Source organism: Rhincodon typus, chromosome 14 (assembly GCF_021869965.1).
Source record: "Rhincodon typus isolate 14 chromosome 14, sRhiTyp1.1, whole genome shotgun sequence".
Classification (NCBI taxonomy): domain Eukaryota; kingdom Metazoa; phylum Chordata; class Chondrichthyes; order Orectolobiformes; family Rhincodontidae; genus Rhincodon; species Rhincodon typus.
The window spans coordinates 31638233-31655192 of NC_063345.1; the positions used below are offsets into that span (position 1 = coordinate 31638233).

The 16960-nt window shown below is 40.3% G+C and overlaps 1 protein-coding gene across 1 annotated transcript in view; it reads left to right on the plus strand.

The window, feature by feature from the left end:
- Positions 1-16960, plus strand: part of LOC109935882 (moesin-like) — an 80439-nt gene that overhangs the window by 62245 nt on the left and 1234 nt on the right. Inside the window, exons 4-7 of the mRNA XM_048605306.1 lie at positions 6124-6219; positions 10968-11242; positions 15484-15567; positions 16933-16960. Coding sequence (XP_048461263.1) covers positions 6124-6219; positions 10968-11242; positions 15484-15567; positions 16933-16960 — 483 coding nt within the window. The remainder of the gene's footprint in view (positions 1-6123; positions 6220-10967; positions 11243-15483; positions 15568-16932) is intronic.

Sequence of the window (16960 nt, forward strand, 5' to 3'; positions counted from 1 at the left end):
AAGTGACCAGACCCAAACGTCAGCTTTCCTGCTCCTCTGCTGCCTGGCCTGCTGTGTTCACCCAGCTCACCTTGTTATCTCAATCTCCAGCATTGGCAGTTCCTACTATCTCCTTGAGAGCTGAAGTGTGGAGGAGGCAGCATGTGCAATAATGGGGTGGGGGGGAATTGGAGTGCTGAGAGAGGATTTTAGTGCAGATTTGTGTTTGGAATGTGAGAATGGTAGAAATGGTGTTTGACTACCAGCCTGGAAAGAGCTAGTTGTTCTGGAGTGGGGGGAGGGGAGGGTGGACAGGGTGATTGAATGTAACAAGCAAAGGTAAAAGAATGGGAAGTAATGTGTTTGTAACCTGAAGATGTTGAACTCCATATTGAGCCCAAATGTTGTAAAATGCCTCGTCTGAACATGAGATGTTGCTGTTCCAGTTTTTAGTGATTTTGATGGTGTTCCAGCATGCTGAAGGCAGGCAAGTAGGCATGCAAGCAGGATGCTATGTTAAAATGACTGACAACAGGAAAGTTGGGGCCATACTTGCACGTGGACTGGAGTTCTGCAAAGAAGCCACCCAGTCTGCGTTTGGTTTCTTTTCAATGTAGAGCAAGCCATGCTGGGGAATACAATACATTGCCCCAGTAGACAGCAAATATGTTATACAAGCTTGGAGGTACAAGTGAGGTGCTGTTTCACCTGGGAAGACTGATTTTTAGGCCCTTGGATGGTGAGCAGGGAGGAAGTAAAGGGGCGGGTGTTGCACCTTCTATGATTACATGGGAAGGTGCTGTGGAAGGGTGGTGGGCAGTGTGGTGTGCGTGTCCCAGGGTTCCCTGGAGGGAATGGGTGTCTCCTGCAGTTCAGTGTTTGTTAATGATAGCCCTGCTTCCCTGAATTCCTCTTCCACCTTCCGCCTTTTTTGAGACAGGATACTTATCAGAACTGAGCCTTTCCTTGCATCTTTTAAATGTCTCATTATCACTCCAGTACTTCTGCATCTCTTGAACCATGTTTTAGCATCTGTTGGAAAAGCAGTAACCTAACTGTTGGCAATATTTTAAATAAGCTGTGTATCTGTACCCCAGCACTTTCTTTGCTTCTCACTCCTATTACAGCTCAAGCATTGATTACCTCCAGCCCACTGGTTTTTTGAGAAACTTTATTATGTGAATGCTCAGGGCCACATTTGTTTTGTTCGTTCATTGTCTGTCTGATTTAAATAAAAACTCACTTATATTCAAATGCAGCACCTTGCTTGCCTATAACTTTTTTACTTTTCTGCAAACTTGGTAATGTCTTACTGTATCTTGCTGCATTTCTTGTTTAATAACTGCACTGCCTCAATTTGGTAACGCCTGTAAATTGAGATGTAACCTCTCATGGGTTTTCATTCAAAAATCCCAATTAAATACAAAATTGAAATAAGCAGCAAAGGGAACATATACACTTCATAAATTCTGACAGTTGTTCAGCTGAGATCATTTTTTGACACTGTTTTGAGTACGCTCCTTGTAAATCTTTTGAAACTTCTAATTTAAAAAGGTTCACTTTATTAGTTTTATTTAATCCAAATTATCCTAACTTTTGAATAAAGCAATTAGGTTAGGTTTCCCAGTATGTCCTAGCAACTTTGAAACTTGAATGACTGTTGCCAAAGTCAACCTGGCAAGCTCATGTGTTAGTGAATGAGCACCTGTTGGAAGTAGGTTATGATTAGATAACGTTTTTAAACAGTTAAATGTTAACCATAATCTCAATGCAGTAGGTAACCTGAAATATTTTAGTCTTGCCATTTAACATACAGGATAGATCAATGGTTGTATTTTAGAAATAAAGCAGACTGTAGGCAACATAACACATTGTACAATGTGCAAATTTGAATATTGTGCAAACTGGTTTTTTAAAGCAGTTTTCAGCTTTTTTAATGAGCATTCCTCAGTATTCTGCCTAGTGTTTGTGGGATGGGGGGGTGGAATCCAACAACTGAAGAAAAGCTGCATGACCTGTCAAATCTAGAAAATTAAGTGTATTGGAAGTGGTACTATATGGACAAGTAGGTCAGTGATTTACTTTGCTCACTACTTGCTTGCACAGCAGTAGTGCTTTTTAATGGTTTTATTAAATTTGGCTTTAGCTGCATCTGTCTATCTTAGTTTTGTTTTAAGATTTGTTATGTAGGTCATGTCTCTGCTTTAGCTGTTTTTGCTGAACACCATGGTTTCAGTTTATTTTTTTTTTGTTTTTGGAGGATATTTTGAGGGATGGAAATTTTCAGTGTGGATACGACCCTTTAGTTTTATACACTTTGCTTTGCCAAGCTGTTCTCAAATGAATCTTTGCTAATTTAGCCTTTAGCTAAGCACTTGGGAATCAAACAAAGCAACAAGGTCGTACCAAAAATGAGTACAAAATATTGTGGCCATTATAAATCAGCTGATTTGGCAGCATCTGTGGAGAGAGCTACGTTTGACTCAAAACAGCAAACGTTTGTGTTTTGTAGCTGAAGGAAAGTAGCAAGTGTTTGTATGTTTTTTAAAACAGTTGTCAGAGGATACATTTTGCAATTAGGTTCAACCCAATTTGATTAAAAGCTGATCTAGTACCCAGAACATTAACCTGAGATTCTAGATTACCGGTCCAATGAGACTGCCATGATGCTACTCCAGCCCTTTTTTTGTCTGGTGCCATAGATTTGAAGTGCCATGCAGATCTGATGTTTTGTAAATTTGGGCAGGGCCAGGTTTTTTGGGATACCTTCAAGTGGAAGGAATGGTAGGCCAATATCACTTTCAAGTCTTGGTGCACTCCAAGAACAGATCATGAAGTGAGTTTAGTAACTGTCTTTAAAATCAACTTGCAAGCTATTAATGAAAAGGACTTCTTGCAAAGGCAAAAGTACTAATGACCAACTAGAGCAAGTGTTTAAACTATTATGGGCTGGATTTTCAAGTAGTTGGTGTGGAAATGGTAGCTGGGGAAACCGTTCTGTGTCCCATTCCATTTCTGGTGCCCCAAGTTCAACTCGCATGAATTAATGTGTGGGTGCTCTGGGTCACAAGCCTGCACCCTGCACTTGGTTTTGTCCCTGGTAGGGCTAGCATGTCCTGGATCAGCTTTGAGAACTCATCATGCATAGCCTTTCCTGAGCTAGCAAGGTGTAGAGCTGGATGAGCACAGCAGGCCAAGCAGCATCAGAGGAGCAGGAAGGCTGACGTTTCAGGCCTAGACCATTCTTCAGAGCTGTTGTGGTCCATAAACTAAACCTTTTTAAAGTAAGCATGCAAAGAATGCCTGGCTTAGCCCTGTAGTCATAAAATATGACAATTCCACAATTTTCTCAATATTTGCCTACTCTACAGAATAAATAGAACAACAGTAGGATGTATAAAGATGTATTATGAATGACTTTCTACTATGTTTAAAAACACCTTGTGACATTACAATAAAAATGTCAATTGTGCAGAATTAGTCTCAATAGATGTTTCAAGCACACTAAGTCTTTATCTTGTGTAACTAAGCATGACAAATAACAACAGATTGCACAAAGAACTGTCAACTAATTGTTGTTCCCCATGGAGAGCAATAGATTCAAGAGTCCTAATGCCTTGGTTCTTATTTTTCAAATTCTTGTTTCTGCAATTGATAATTTAAAGTAATCTTTTTTACTGCAACATTATTTTAAGGGAAACTTTTGTGAAGATTGAAAGTTGACTTTTTCCCTCTTTCTTTCTTCATACAGAGAGGTCTTTGTTTTGTTATCAATGTTACAAAACTGCTGAAGTACCACACCTTATTTATAAATATGATCCTTCTCAGCACCCAGCAGCCTAATTGCATTTTCAGAGGCAAAGGCAGCAAATGATAAGCTTCAACTTAAACAAGAGCCAAACCTCCTGGATGTTGGAGGAACTTGACAGATCTGGTAACCATTATGGAGAGGGAAAAAGTTCACATTTCAAACTTTGGAATCGATTTGAGTGGAGGCATGTGAAAATTGGATTTTTTTTTTTTTGCTTTTGGAAAAAGTAGGGAGAAACAGGCAGAACAGATGGAAATGTAAGAGTTAGGGATTGAAGGTTTAGCTTTTTTAACAAGAGAGGCAAAGCAACTGATTGTGGAGAAACTGAGGCAAGGATCCAGAGCAAGTGGCAGGAATATAATAAAATAGAACCAAACTGCTGATGCTGGAAATCTGAAACAAGGGGAAACTTGGGTCTGGTGGCATCTGTGGAAAGACAGTTAAGAGTCAGTGACTGTCAGAATTAATAGCAGCTGGGAAATGGTATTTATATTGATGATTGGAAAATGGGAGTGAGATGAATAAAGATGCCTACTGAGGGTAGGGGGTGTTGAAAGGGATGAGGGGGAAAGTACTGGGAGTAGGTAGGGTCAGATCTGCTGAAAGCTAAAATCATCAAAGTGTGACTTTGTAGCTATTAATGTGGAAGACAATTCATGACTAGTGTTCATTAACCTTAGATGACTAAAATAAAACCAAGAACTGTGGCTGCTGGAAATCTGAAACCATAAACAAGCTGCTGGAGAAACTCAGCAGATCTGCTAGCACCAGTGGAGAGAGTTTGTTTTGGGTCCACTGACCCTTGACCACTAAACTATGACTAGTTTAACCCTCCCACTGTACACTCTGGTTTACAGCAGCTTCTTTTATCTGGATGCTAACAGCAAACCTCTCTCTCCTTGAGCTATTAAGAAGCCACTGTAACCTTGCAAATAAATACAGGTAAGTATCTGTTATTCTTATACCTGTAAACTGAAAAGACCTAAAAATCCAAACTTTTTTTCTTTGCTGTAAGTGGACCCAAACAGACCTAAAAGCAAGTTTTCTTTTCACAAAAGCCAAACCTAATATAATGGGGTCGAAAACTGAAATTTCCTCTTTGTGACAACAAGTTTTCCTGAGATTTTTAGATAAAGGATGCCTGACCAGCCAATAAATATCCAGCTGGAAAGGACAGCTGGTCAGTCAGCATAGGAGAAGGAAATTCAACACTCTGGGCTGAAACCTTTCACCCCCTCAAAATTGTCTGACTAGCTGTGCTTTTCTGGCTCCGCATTTATTGACTCAAGCTTCCAGCATCTGCAGTCCTTATTGTCTGATGCTTGACCTGCACTATGCTCAGCCATTTTGAGCAACACGCAGATGCATAATTCCTGGAATATGATACTCTGCCTCATATCTATCTGTTTTGTAAATGACAATATCTGAATTAAGTAACATACATTTTGGTACTGACTTGTTTTGAAATACATTCCTGGGATGTGGGCATTGGCTGTGTCAGTATTTTATTACCTATTGCTAGTTGCCCTTGAAGGTGGTGAGCAGTCTGGTATTTTCACATGGTCATTTGGAGCATGTTAGTTTTTTTGGCACTAACACTATATGCATCAGCTCAAAAGTGAGATTTGTTACATGATCTAAATGGGATTGTATTTTCTTCAGTGCTTAAAGGTGTTAGATCTTTCAATTCCCACTTCTGGAAAATTGAGTTTTGTACGTGATTTTTGGCACGGTCTAAAATTGTGTATTTTAGTGCTGAAATCTGAGACTTGCAGAAAAGTACATTAAAGTAAGTGACCCAAGTCAATGACCATGTTAGAGATAGTAGGAACTGCAGATGCTGGAGAATCCGAGACGACAAGGTGCAGAGCTGGATGAACACAGCAGGCCGAGCAGGAAGGCTGACGTTTCGGGCCTAGACCCTTCCCAAAACATCAGCCTTTCTGCTCCTATGATGCTGCTTGGCCTGCTGTGTTCATCCAGCTCTGCACCTTGTTGTCAATGACAATGTTGCTGTCTTGAAGTGACTGTATTGAGTAATGACATGCTCGAGCTGAATGGACTTCAAATGGTGTCCACCATGGAACGAATCACCATTGCCAAGCTTGCTTGAACAAAGACCACAATCTGAAAATTTCACAGCTATTTTAGCTCATTAAGGATGTTAAATAGCTTGTTCTTTATCACGTTTTCCCACCCCAACCCCATTCAGCAACCAAATCGTACAAAAGATGTTCAGTTCAACACTAATTGCTTTTGTGATTTGCTGTTTAAAATTGGACAGCCGATTTTGTATCAACCTTTCTCTGATTCATCCTTGTTTTTCTTCATAGGTTGTGAAGACTATTGGGCTTCGTGAAGTCTGGTTCTTTGGACTTCAGTACCAAGATACAAAGGGCTTTCCCACTTGGCTGAAACTCAACAAAAAGGTCTCTACTTCTAAAAATACGCTTAGCAAGTATCTCAGGGTTGATTTTTGCATGCTAATGACAGGGAATAGTTAGTAATTTATTGCTGTGAAGGATAATATTTTAACACTTCTGTTTTCAGCTTGCATTTTACTTGGCTGAACTTTGTATTTAGAGTACCACTTTAAAATTAAATCTTGTGGCACTTCATGTAAAAGAACACGAGTGCTGGCCCAAAGGAGAAGATAGTGGGGAGGTAGCCTTCAGTTAGCTTTTTGCATTTTGGGTTTGTGATTATTCCAAATGTGAAGTGGCTGAGGTGGTGGGGGTGCTGGGGAAAAACAGGCAATCAAAAAAGTTACTTGCAAGTGATAGGCACGAGTTTAAAAATTCAAAGGGAGTAGTGGTTTGTACTATGAACCAGACTATTTGTTGCCAGCAAATAGGCTTTGATTAAAACATTGCCATGTAGTATGCCTGGGGCAATTACATCAAAGTGCTTGCATATCTTCAAAAAAAAATCAAATCTGAGTTGCCATGGATAATGTATGATGGAGCAGTGTTACTCCTTCACCTTGCATTGATTTTATTTTTAAAATGATTCCACTGACTAATCCAGTGCGTACCAGGAGGCACACAATGCAGAGTTAAATTTTGCTTTGGAATCAGTTGTTCCCTCCAGTATCTTCCACGTAATGTCTGACCAATCAACAATAACTTCTTTCCTTTTGAACTCCTCTTGTCTTCTCTATCCTGATAAACACCCAACTTTTGAAAGCATGTCCTAGTCGTCTTTAAACAAAGTCCAAGCTCTGTACTGCCAATTGACTAAAGTGAGGAGTTTATTGGCCAAATGGCCCAGATCTTGCAAGCCCTGATTTAACAAGGTGTTCGCCACTATTGAGAGCTACAATGGAAACGGCTTCTGGGAAGCTGACATACAATTCAATCCAGCAGTTAACCAGAATGGGTTCTGACACCTGGGAGAATGTGCATTGATCCTGCCAAAATTGATGTTTTAAAACATTTTTTGTTGGGTTCTTTTTGATATTCGCATTGATATTACTTGGGGCTCCTTCTAGTTGGTGTGAAGTCTGAGTTTCCCAACCCTCCAAATCAAATCTTAAAGGATCTGCACTCCATAACCCAGCTCTGCAGTGCCATTTGTGTTGAAGTGTGAAGGGGGTATACCAACATGTGGTGCTGAGCAATCAGCTACATTTTGAAAGTAGAATTTAAGGAATTAAAATAACTGTAAACTATTAGTTATCATTGAGCTGAAGGCATGTCTTGATTTTTGGTTGGTGTTAAGCTTGGGGTGAGAGGTCAGACCTGTGACATAAAAGCAGTGATCACTAGAGTGGCCTTTGCACTTGGCAGCAGGTCCATGCTGCAGCTGGGGCAGCATGTTCCTGCTGCAGCCTACACTAAAATAAAAAATATTTTGCATGTAGTTGGTAGTGCACACTTCAACTTCTCTGACCACAGGATACAGACCCATATGATCTGAAATGTGCATGCATGGTCACTTCCTGAAAGGAGATGGCCTTCTAGCAGAGCATATTATGGAGAATGGGGGGTACCCCCCTCCCCAAAAAAAGGACTAGTTATTTTCTCAACCTGTTAAGAGATGTTACAACAGATCTTGGGACTTGAAACTAGGACTCACCTTTCCAGAGGCAGGGATTCTGCCACTGCACCAGAGCTCCTTGTTCCTGGAAGTCAAGCCTGTGATTGCATTGTTCAGCTATTGTTGGATAGTGCTCTCGTGCTGCTAGAAATTATACAAATCCAGATTTGAAATCCACCCAATCACTTAATGCTGTTTTTTTTAAAACCTGATGATTGCCTTGTGACTTTTTAATTTCTTTCCTTTCTTTGGTAGCTAAATGAATAAATTTTTGCTCTGACCTGGGTTGCTTGAGAGATCTGATCTGCCAGCTAGGCTGCATGGCCTTGTGTACCTAATTGTGTGACAAGTGCTTAACGCTTTTTTTGATGGAGGGCTTCTCCTTGTATAAGCTGTTGACTTAGTTGACTGGTTTGTGATGCAGAGTAATGCTAATAGCATGGGTTCAATTCCTGCACTAGCTGAAGTTGCATGAAGGACACTCCTTCTCAACTTCCCCCTCAACTGAGGTGTGGTGACCCTTGGGTTGAACTACCACTAGCCAACTTCCCTGCTCCAGTCTCTAATGGAAAAGCAGTGCAGTGTCCCCTAGAACAATGGTGACATTACCATACCTTTTTTCAGCTTTGAAATGGGATCATGTAGATAATTTTGTAACTTGTTTCCATGATTCACTTTTGCCTGTTTTAAAGGGGTCTGTGGGGTGAACGTGACAGCAGAATCTCTAGTCTCAATACCTTTTCTTTTAAAAGGGTGAGAAGATCTAATTGGGATAAAGTGAGGGAATCCTCACTGTCAACTATGTTAACCCTTCTCTCAACTGTTGGGCAATTTCTGGAGCGTGTCTTCTGTTTGTTTTTCTCATGGACATTTTTTTTCTATCTCTTGTATACACAAAGGAAGTTCAGCCTTGGAGACAGGTAAGGACTGCAGATGCTGGAAGCTAGAGTTGATAAATGTGGAGCTGGAAAGGCACAGCCAGTCACTGGCATCAGAGGAGCAGGGAAGTCCATGCTTCAGGCCAAAACCCTTCATGTCCTGACAAAGGGTTCTGGCCTGGTATTGACTTTCCTGCTTTGATGCTGTCTGACCAGCTGTGCTTTTCGAACTCCACATTTATTGATGTAAGTTTTGCTCTTGCCAAGATCTAATGAGTTAAATACCATAATATCCTTTTTGTATAGCTGAAAATGGCAAATCCTCTGCCCTAACCTGCATCACAGTGCCTGGCAGCATCATGCTTTGGATGCAGCTTGAGTGGTTGATGTCTGAGGACCAGCAAGTAAAAGGAAAAACATTTCATTTGAACAGTCTATCTTGCCTCTGCCACTTTAAAATAGTGAAGTATTTACTTTACAAACTCAATGCACCCTTGCTATGTAGTGTGTTCAGAACTGTCATGGTATAAGCAAAATAGTTCAGTGCTTTTGTGACATTCAGTCTAAGTACTCCATCTGTGTATTAGAGAGAAATGGGAACAAGAACCACCAACAAATTCTCTTCCAAGACACACCTAATCCCAATTTAGAAATATACCAATGTTTCTTTGTGATTGTTGGATCAAACTCCCTTCCTAAGAATGTAGGTGTGACTGCAGTGGTTCAAAGAAGACTTGTCACCATCCTCTGGAGGGCAGTTAGAGATGAGAGAATGCTGGCCTGCCAGAGAAATCCCTCATTTTGAAAGGATACATAAATGTGTTGCTTTCTCAGATGGACCATTCTTTTTGGGTGAGACATCAAAGTCCCTCTTGTGAATGCTAAGGCTTTGTCTGTTCAGGTGGATGTTCAATATGTGGTCTCTTTAAAAGAAAAGAGGAAACTACTCCCTGTTCGCTTGGTCATTATTCATTTCATCTTGTTGCTATTTTTGGTTTATTACTCACGTGGAATAGCTGCTATATTTGTTGAATTATGTCATGCATTCAATCATTTTTTGTGAACTTTTTGAAACATTAATGTGGTAATGTGCTTTAACTTTTTCCAGTTTTTTTAATGCTTCAGCTGCATGAAGCACAAACTGTTGCTAGACCTCTACCAGTCTTTTCTTAAACACAGCTGGGCAATCTGGAAGAATATCCCATTTGAAATGTACCCTTTTTAAAATTTTCCTTCCTTTCGTCATCTCGGTCCCATAAAAGGAAAAAAGGTTTTGTTTGAAGGTTATAGCTCAATGTACAATATAAAAGCTTCTATAGGTTGTACACTCTTAATTCTTTTTGCTGGTTTATGGCTTGGCATTAAAGTCACAATATTATAGAACATGTTCAGGAGCTCTTTTACCAACAGCAGCAACATACTGGAGTTGAGCCCTTTTGTGTAAAGAATCAAGTTGAGAAGCTGTTTTTATGACATAATTGTGTGCGCACACAAAGTAAGTAAAGACCTGAGTGTTCAAACGATGGTAGGGCCCTGGGGAGCGTTGTCAAACAAAGACCTAGGAGTTCAGGTACACAGTTCTTTGAAAGCTGTGTCACAAGTAGACAGGGTGGCTAAGGTGGTGTTAGGCATGCTTGCCTTCATTGCTCAGACCATTGACTATAGGAAGTGGGATGTCATTGTTGCAGTTGTACAGGACATTGAGGCAACTTTTGGAGTACTGCACACAGTTGTGGTTGAATTATTGAATTGGAGGGTGCAGAAAGGATTTACAAGGATGTTTCCAAGAATGGAGGGTTTGAGGCTGGTAAGCTGGGACCTTTTTTTTTCCCCTGGAGCATAGGAGGTTGAGGGGTAATCTCGATTTTAAAATGTTTATAATATCATGAGGGGCATAGTTTAACACCACACCCCTGTGCTGCCCAGGGTCGGGTAGTTCAAAACTAGGGGCATATTTAAGGTGAGAGGGAAGAGATTTAAAAGCCACTTGAGGGCAACCTTTCTCTTGGTGCATATGTGGAATGAACTGCCAGAGGAAATGATAGCTGGTGCAGTTAGAGCACTTGCAGGACATTTGGATAGGTATGTGAATAGGAAAGATTTGGAGGTGTGCCAAATGTAAGCAAATGGTTTAGTTTGGGGAAACTTGGTTGGCTTGGACGAGTTCGACCAAAGGGTTAGTTTTCATGCAGAGATGAGCCCAATACGGATAATGTATCTGTGCAACTAAGTTGTCATTTTTATTTTCTGCTGTTTTTTAGGTGACTCAGCAGGATGTTCGTAAGGATAGCCCATTACTCTTCAAGTTTAGGGCAAAATTCTTTCCAGAGGATGTATCTGAGGAGCTGATTCAGGAGATCACCCAACGCCTCTTCTTCCTGCAAGTGAAAGAGGGCATTCTGAACGATGACATCTACTGTCCCCCAGAGACTGCTGTATTGCTGGCTTCTTACGCTGTGCAGGTCAAATGCGGTGATTTCAATAAAGATGCCCACAAAACAGGCTATTTGTCAAATGACCGTCTGCTTCCACAACGGTAAATGTCTGTTTTCATAGCTGTATCTTAAAATCTGTTCACTCCTCCAGTCCAAGCAATTTAGCATTTATATCTGAATATGTAATTAGGTGGTGTTAAATAGACAAACCAAAATCTCTAATTTAGAGATAGTAGGAACTGCAGATGCTGGAGAATCTGAGATAACAAGGTGTGGAGCTGGATGAACACAGCAGGCCAAGCAGCATCAGAGGAGCAGGAAGGCTGATGTTTTGGGCCTTGACCCTTCTTCAGAAATTACAACATACTTTGGCTTTGTAGAAATGACTTCTCTAATGTCCTTCAAATGGTGACTGAAGCTCTTTTGGAGATTCTTTCTTGATCATTGGATGTCTGTTGACTGGGCCAACTTTTATTTCTTTTGGCCCATCCCGAAGTGTCCTGGAAAAGGTGGTGGTGAGCTGCCTTTGGAACTGCAATATGGGAGGTGTAAGTACACTTGCAGTGCTGTCAGGCAGGGGTTTCCAGGATTTTCCTTTGGTGCCAAAGGAACCATAATTGTTGTTCCAAGCCAAGATAATGTTTGGCTGAGGGGACAATTGCAGGTGGTTGCTTTCCTGTTCATCTGCTATCCTTGTGTTTTTGAGGTTGATAGACGCTGCAGATTGTGAAGCTCCTTGTTAGGGAAGTTTGGAGTTCTTGCAGCGCATCCGCTAGATAGCGGCAGAAGGCTGTACTATGGTCATGGTATCAGTGACACACCAATCAACTGTCAAGTGGGCTGCCTTCCCCTGGTTGGTGTCAAGCTGTTTTGAAGTAGTGCACATTCCAACAAATGGATAGTATTCCATGCCCTCCTGGCTGCTACTATCCTTAGGTGGTTAAGTGTTGGGAAGTGAGTTACTTCCCACAGAATTCCTAGCCTCTGATCTACTGTTATAGCCATGGTTTAAGGTTGGTCCAGTCCCACTTCTGGTTAGTGGTAATGCCTAGAAGTTGTTATTGGGATGTAGGATTTGTACCATACATCGATTTCCAACTTATCAGCTTAAACCTTGGGTGTTGTCTAGGTGTTACTGCATTTGAACGTGGACTGCTTCAGTATCTGAAGAGTTACGAATGGTCCTGAACGTTGGGCATTTGTTCACAAAGCCTCACTTCTGACCTTGATGAAAATGGTTGGTTGGGCCTGAGGAGCCCCTGTGGTGATGCAGTTGGTGGGGTGGGTAGTATTAAGATGTGTTGCACTGTGTCCCTTAAGGACATTAATGCATCACATTGAATTTGCAACTTGTATTGGATTTCAACTCACTGCCAGTGATGTGATGTCATTGATCCCAGAGCATTAGCCTGGGCCTCTGGATTATTAATCCAGTGACAGAACCACCATTGCTTCCCATCAACTCCTCCAGTGTCCTTTTTTAAGGACTCCTTGATGCCATACTGTCAAATGTTGCTGTGACATCAAGGGTAGTCACTCTAGCCTCCTGTTTGAAATTCACCTGTTTTGTCCATGTTTGAAGTGAGGCTGTCATGAGGTCTGGAGCTGAGTAGGCCTGGCAAAACCCAAACAGTCACCTGAGTAGGTATTCCTTTATCAAGTGAAGCTTACTAGCACTGGAGATGACTACTTCCATTATTTTGATAGATTAAGGTGGTAATTGACAAGGTTGGATTTGTTCCTTTTGTAGATATGGCATAGTTGGACAATGGCATCTACTTGACCGTAGGAAACAACACTATCTGTACAGCTGCAGCTTGGCTAGGGCACGGCTAGTTCTAGAGCACAATGCTGAATCTTCACAGGAACTGTTATGGCAACTGATTATTTTCATAGGTGCATCTGCAGGAAGTCGATTGAAGATTAAGTCAGTTTGTTTTTCCCCTTCACTTGCTGTGGGGTGGTGAGATGTGAACTTCAGAAGGTTTGACCTGAGTCTGGAATCAAATGCTGAGGACTTTTTTATGGTAGCTCTTTTTTAAACTGGGTACTGCTGCTGTCACCTTTTTGGGTCTGTCCTGCCAGTGGGACAGGACAAAACCAAGAATGGTGATAGTATGGAACATGCCCTTTTTTGTAAGCTGAGTATGATCGGAGCTCCCAGTGTTTGGCGCACACCCCTAGGTGTTGGTAAGCTTGCAGAGTTAGCAGTCAGCTTTTGTACCCACCACATTAAATGAATTAAATGAACTAGGCTGGTGCCAACAGAAGTCTAATATCTCTGGTTGGAGTAAGAGGGGAAAGAGGTAGGCAGAAAAAATGAAAAACATTTGAAATATTAACGCATAATGTTAAATGTGTTTTGATCACTTTTTTAAAAAATGGACAGCTTCATTTTTTAAAAAAATTTTGCTGTTTTGAGGGTGCCTTCATGCACTGTCATATTGAGCACTTACCTCATTGTTTTGCAATTGTTTTCTTTGCCATGTCAAAGGAGTATTCTCAGTTTTTAAAATCTTTGTGTATTTTAACTGAGCAAATAGTTTTGCTTGTATTGGTTGATAGCTGGTTTGTTTGGTCATCTTGTGGCCTTTGGTCATGTTCTGTTCTGTAATTGCACTGCGTTGGTAAAGAAAATAAAACTGAGCTACAGATTTTCCAACACACCAAAGAATGGTCTCCGGTGCCCAGATGGTCAGAGATAATACAATTGTGTTGCCTTTATTGTTATTAATTTTTGTTAAATTCCTCCCATGGGTATATTTTAATGCAGTTAAGTTCCTGTTGATGTTTAATGAGTTAAACAGGCACTCCGCTCTTGTGATCAGATATGCAGGTGATTTTTTTTTAATGAGTTGCTTTTCTGTTGTCCACTTGTAGGTAGTGCTACGAACAAGAACAATTTCCCTATGTCTTCCAAAACCTTAAATCTGATATGGCACAAGTGAAAGCTTTCTTTTTCTCTTGACATAGAGACCAGTTCTCATGATCATACTATCCATTTGGAATTTGAGAAATTTTAGCTGCATTTAAAATGCAGTGTTTATTTTTTTGTTTGCAAAAGTTGAGGAACATGCATGCTTAGGAATAAAACTCTTTCCATTTAGGTTAGCTCCTGCTGATTTTGGAGTATTCCTGGAACCCCCTCAAATAGACAGAGGCAGACTGAGGCTAATATGCATTTCTGGAGTAATCCTGAGCATTGTCGGCCGCCTTAATGTTTCCCATTATAATACTGCTGTGACCCTTGAATGTTTGCCAATTGGTGTTGAATTAAGGCCATGTCTTTGTTTCCACTCGACAATAGGTTGAGATTGCTGATTCATTCACTTAGCAGCCCTGCAACCAGCTAGGGAGACTTTCAATTTGAACACAATGAGCACATGTTCCAATGTGGCTCTCAGAGGCACCTTCATTATGGCTCAGAAGGTGGCCATTCAAGCCACTGTGCCAGGCTCTTCAAACAAGCATCATTATCTAGTCCCAGTTTCCTGCTTTTCCCCATATCCTTGCATGGCATTTCTAGCCAAATGATGGTGGAATGCCTCATTTAAACCTGCAGTGCATTCCATAACCTAACTACTTGCTGTGGGAAAGATTTTTTACCCAATCACCACTTTCTTCTCTTTTGCATACCACTTTTTAAATCTGTCCTCTCATTCTTATATTTTTTTTGTATGAGTAGGCACAGTTTTTCTCTCCTACCCTAAAGCAGCTCACTCAAAATTCTGAAAATCTCTAGCAAATCTCCTTGCATCTTTCTATCCCAGTGCACTGGGTTTAGACTTGAGGTTTCTGACTGGGAAGATTTTGTGCTGATCCAGCACACTGACCAAACTTGTTAATGATTTCTGTGATTTGTGGCTATTGATTTTTAATCAATGGAAACCTGCTAAATTTCTAGGCTGTATTGAACGTGTCCTCGTGTCCCTCTTGCAGTCAGTGCTCTTTCTTTTAAAGCTTAAGCAGAATGTCTCAAACTCTCCCTTTGAAGGTTTATGTAGTCAACTTTATTTTTTCTTCAATCTGGGTTATGAGTAGATTTGGTTTAAGTTGCAAAGTGGTTCTGGAGTTTGTATTTCAGTTGGAGGTGCAGATATCAGTCTTGAAGCATGACTCACTACGTTGGAGTTAAAATACAAATACAGCTATCTAATGCACTTCTGTTATGAGAAACTTAAACAATCACTTGGCTTAATTGTGCAAGTTGTTTGGCATATTTTCTGTGGATATAACCAATTCAGACTGACTGAGAAAACATTCTTTATTTAAGACAGCACTGCAATGGGCATCACTATCTGCTTTATAATGGTCTTAACTGTGTTCTCTGCTACCTTTTTAGTGTCCTGGAACAGCATAAGCTGAACAAAGAACAGTGGGAAGATCGGATCCAAATATGGCACGAGGAACATAGAGGAATGATCAGGTAATACCAGGAGGTGACAATGTAACCTTTATTGTGGAAAAGCTTTTGTAACTAGGAATAATTTCAATTAATATTTCTTGGTGTTATAGTTGGAGTGACCCCAAATTTAAGCTGGTGTTCTTTCCATGTTAGATTTGAATCTTCTCCAATTCCTTCAGTTTATTTTTGTCCAGGACGGAGATGCCAATTGTATGCGGTGACACCTGGGGTGTATTAACAGCATAAGCTTGGTCAATTCCATGCTATGTGGCTGCTTTTCAGTAACTGGTATAAATTTATAAGGCTGCTTGTTGACTTTTTGAGAATTTGTGAATGAGCCATTATACTGTGTTCTGTAGTGTGATGAAAGAGCCCTACAACTTCATGGGAAATGTCAGTCTCCATCTTCAAAATACATTCTGCATTTCACAAGTGGTGCCAATTGACTGTAGCCAATGGTTGTTTTTTTTTTGTGGGGGGGCAGTGCAAAAGAAGTTGTAGGTTCAAATCGCTTTTAGATTAGTTTTTAACTTTTTTTTTTGAAGCATTCCAAACTTTGTTTCATCTGTGCTGGATTTAAATCAGCTAAGATCCACCATCCTGTCTTAATTTCATCACAGGTATGTCAATCATGGTGGGAGAAATTAAGTGATTAAAACTTACAATGTAGTCCTTTGTTTTTGGAAAGGTTAATATTTAGGTTTTTCTAAGTGATATTAAATAGTAAAACTGAATTGAGGCCTGATTTATTTTTAGTATGCTGTGGTTTTGTCACCACCTTGTGGCTATTGTGTTCCAAGTACAATGATATATCCACTAATTTAAAATCTTGTATTATTTTCATTGATACAAATATTGTATGTACTTTATGGGTTTATACTATCTTTAAGCTCGAGTACAAGAGCCAATGGAAATGAGTACAATTATTATATATTTCTTATTTCACCAAAGTTTAAAATTTCTCAACACTTGGCTATAGTTAAACACATTTTAGTACCAGTTACTGCAAATAAGGCTCTTGTTTGTTTTTCAAGTTTTTTTTTGTGGGCTGTGTGCAAGGCATTTTGTGAAATTCTTGTTGCACAAATTGTATACCAATTCCTATAAACCCACCCCTACTTGACCAACAGAACTTTCACATTTAGGAAAGTGAGAAATGATCCAGTATATTTTTTTAAAGTCAGCTTTGATGTTTGCTGTTCTCTTCCCTGCCCCCCCAAAAAAAGTTGCACATTATAATTTATGTACAGTGTCCTTGTATTTGCAGTGTGAGCTCAATCCTTTGTCTCTTCTTCCTGCACTGTCTTCAACACCAGTCCAATGCCTTGGGGTATCTTTCCATCAGTATACATTTAATTCAGTATTGGCACCTACTTTCATTAACAGGGAGGATGCCATGATGGAATATCTGAAG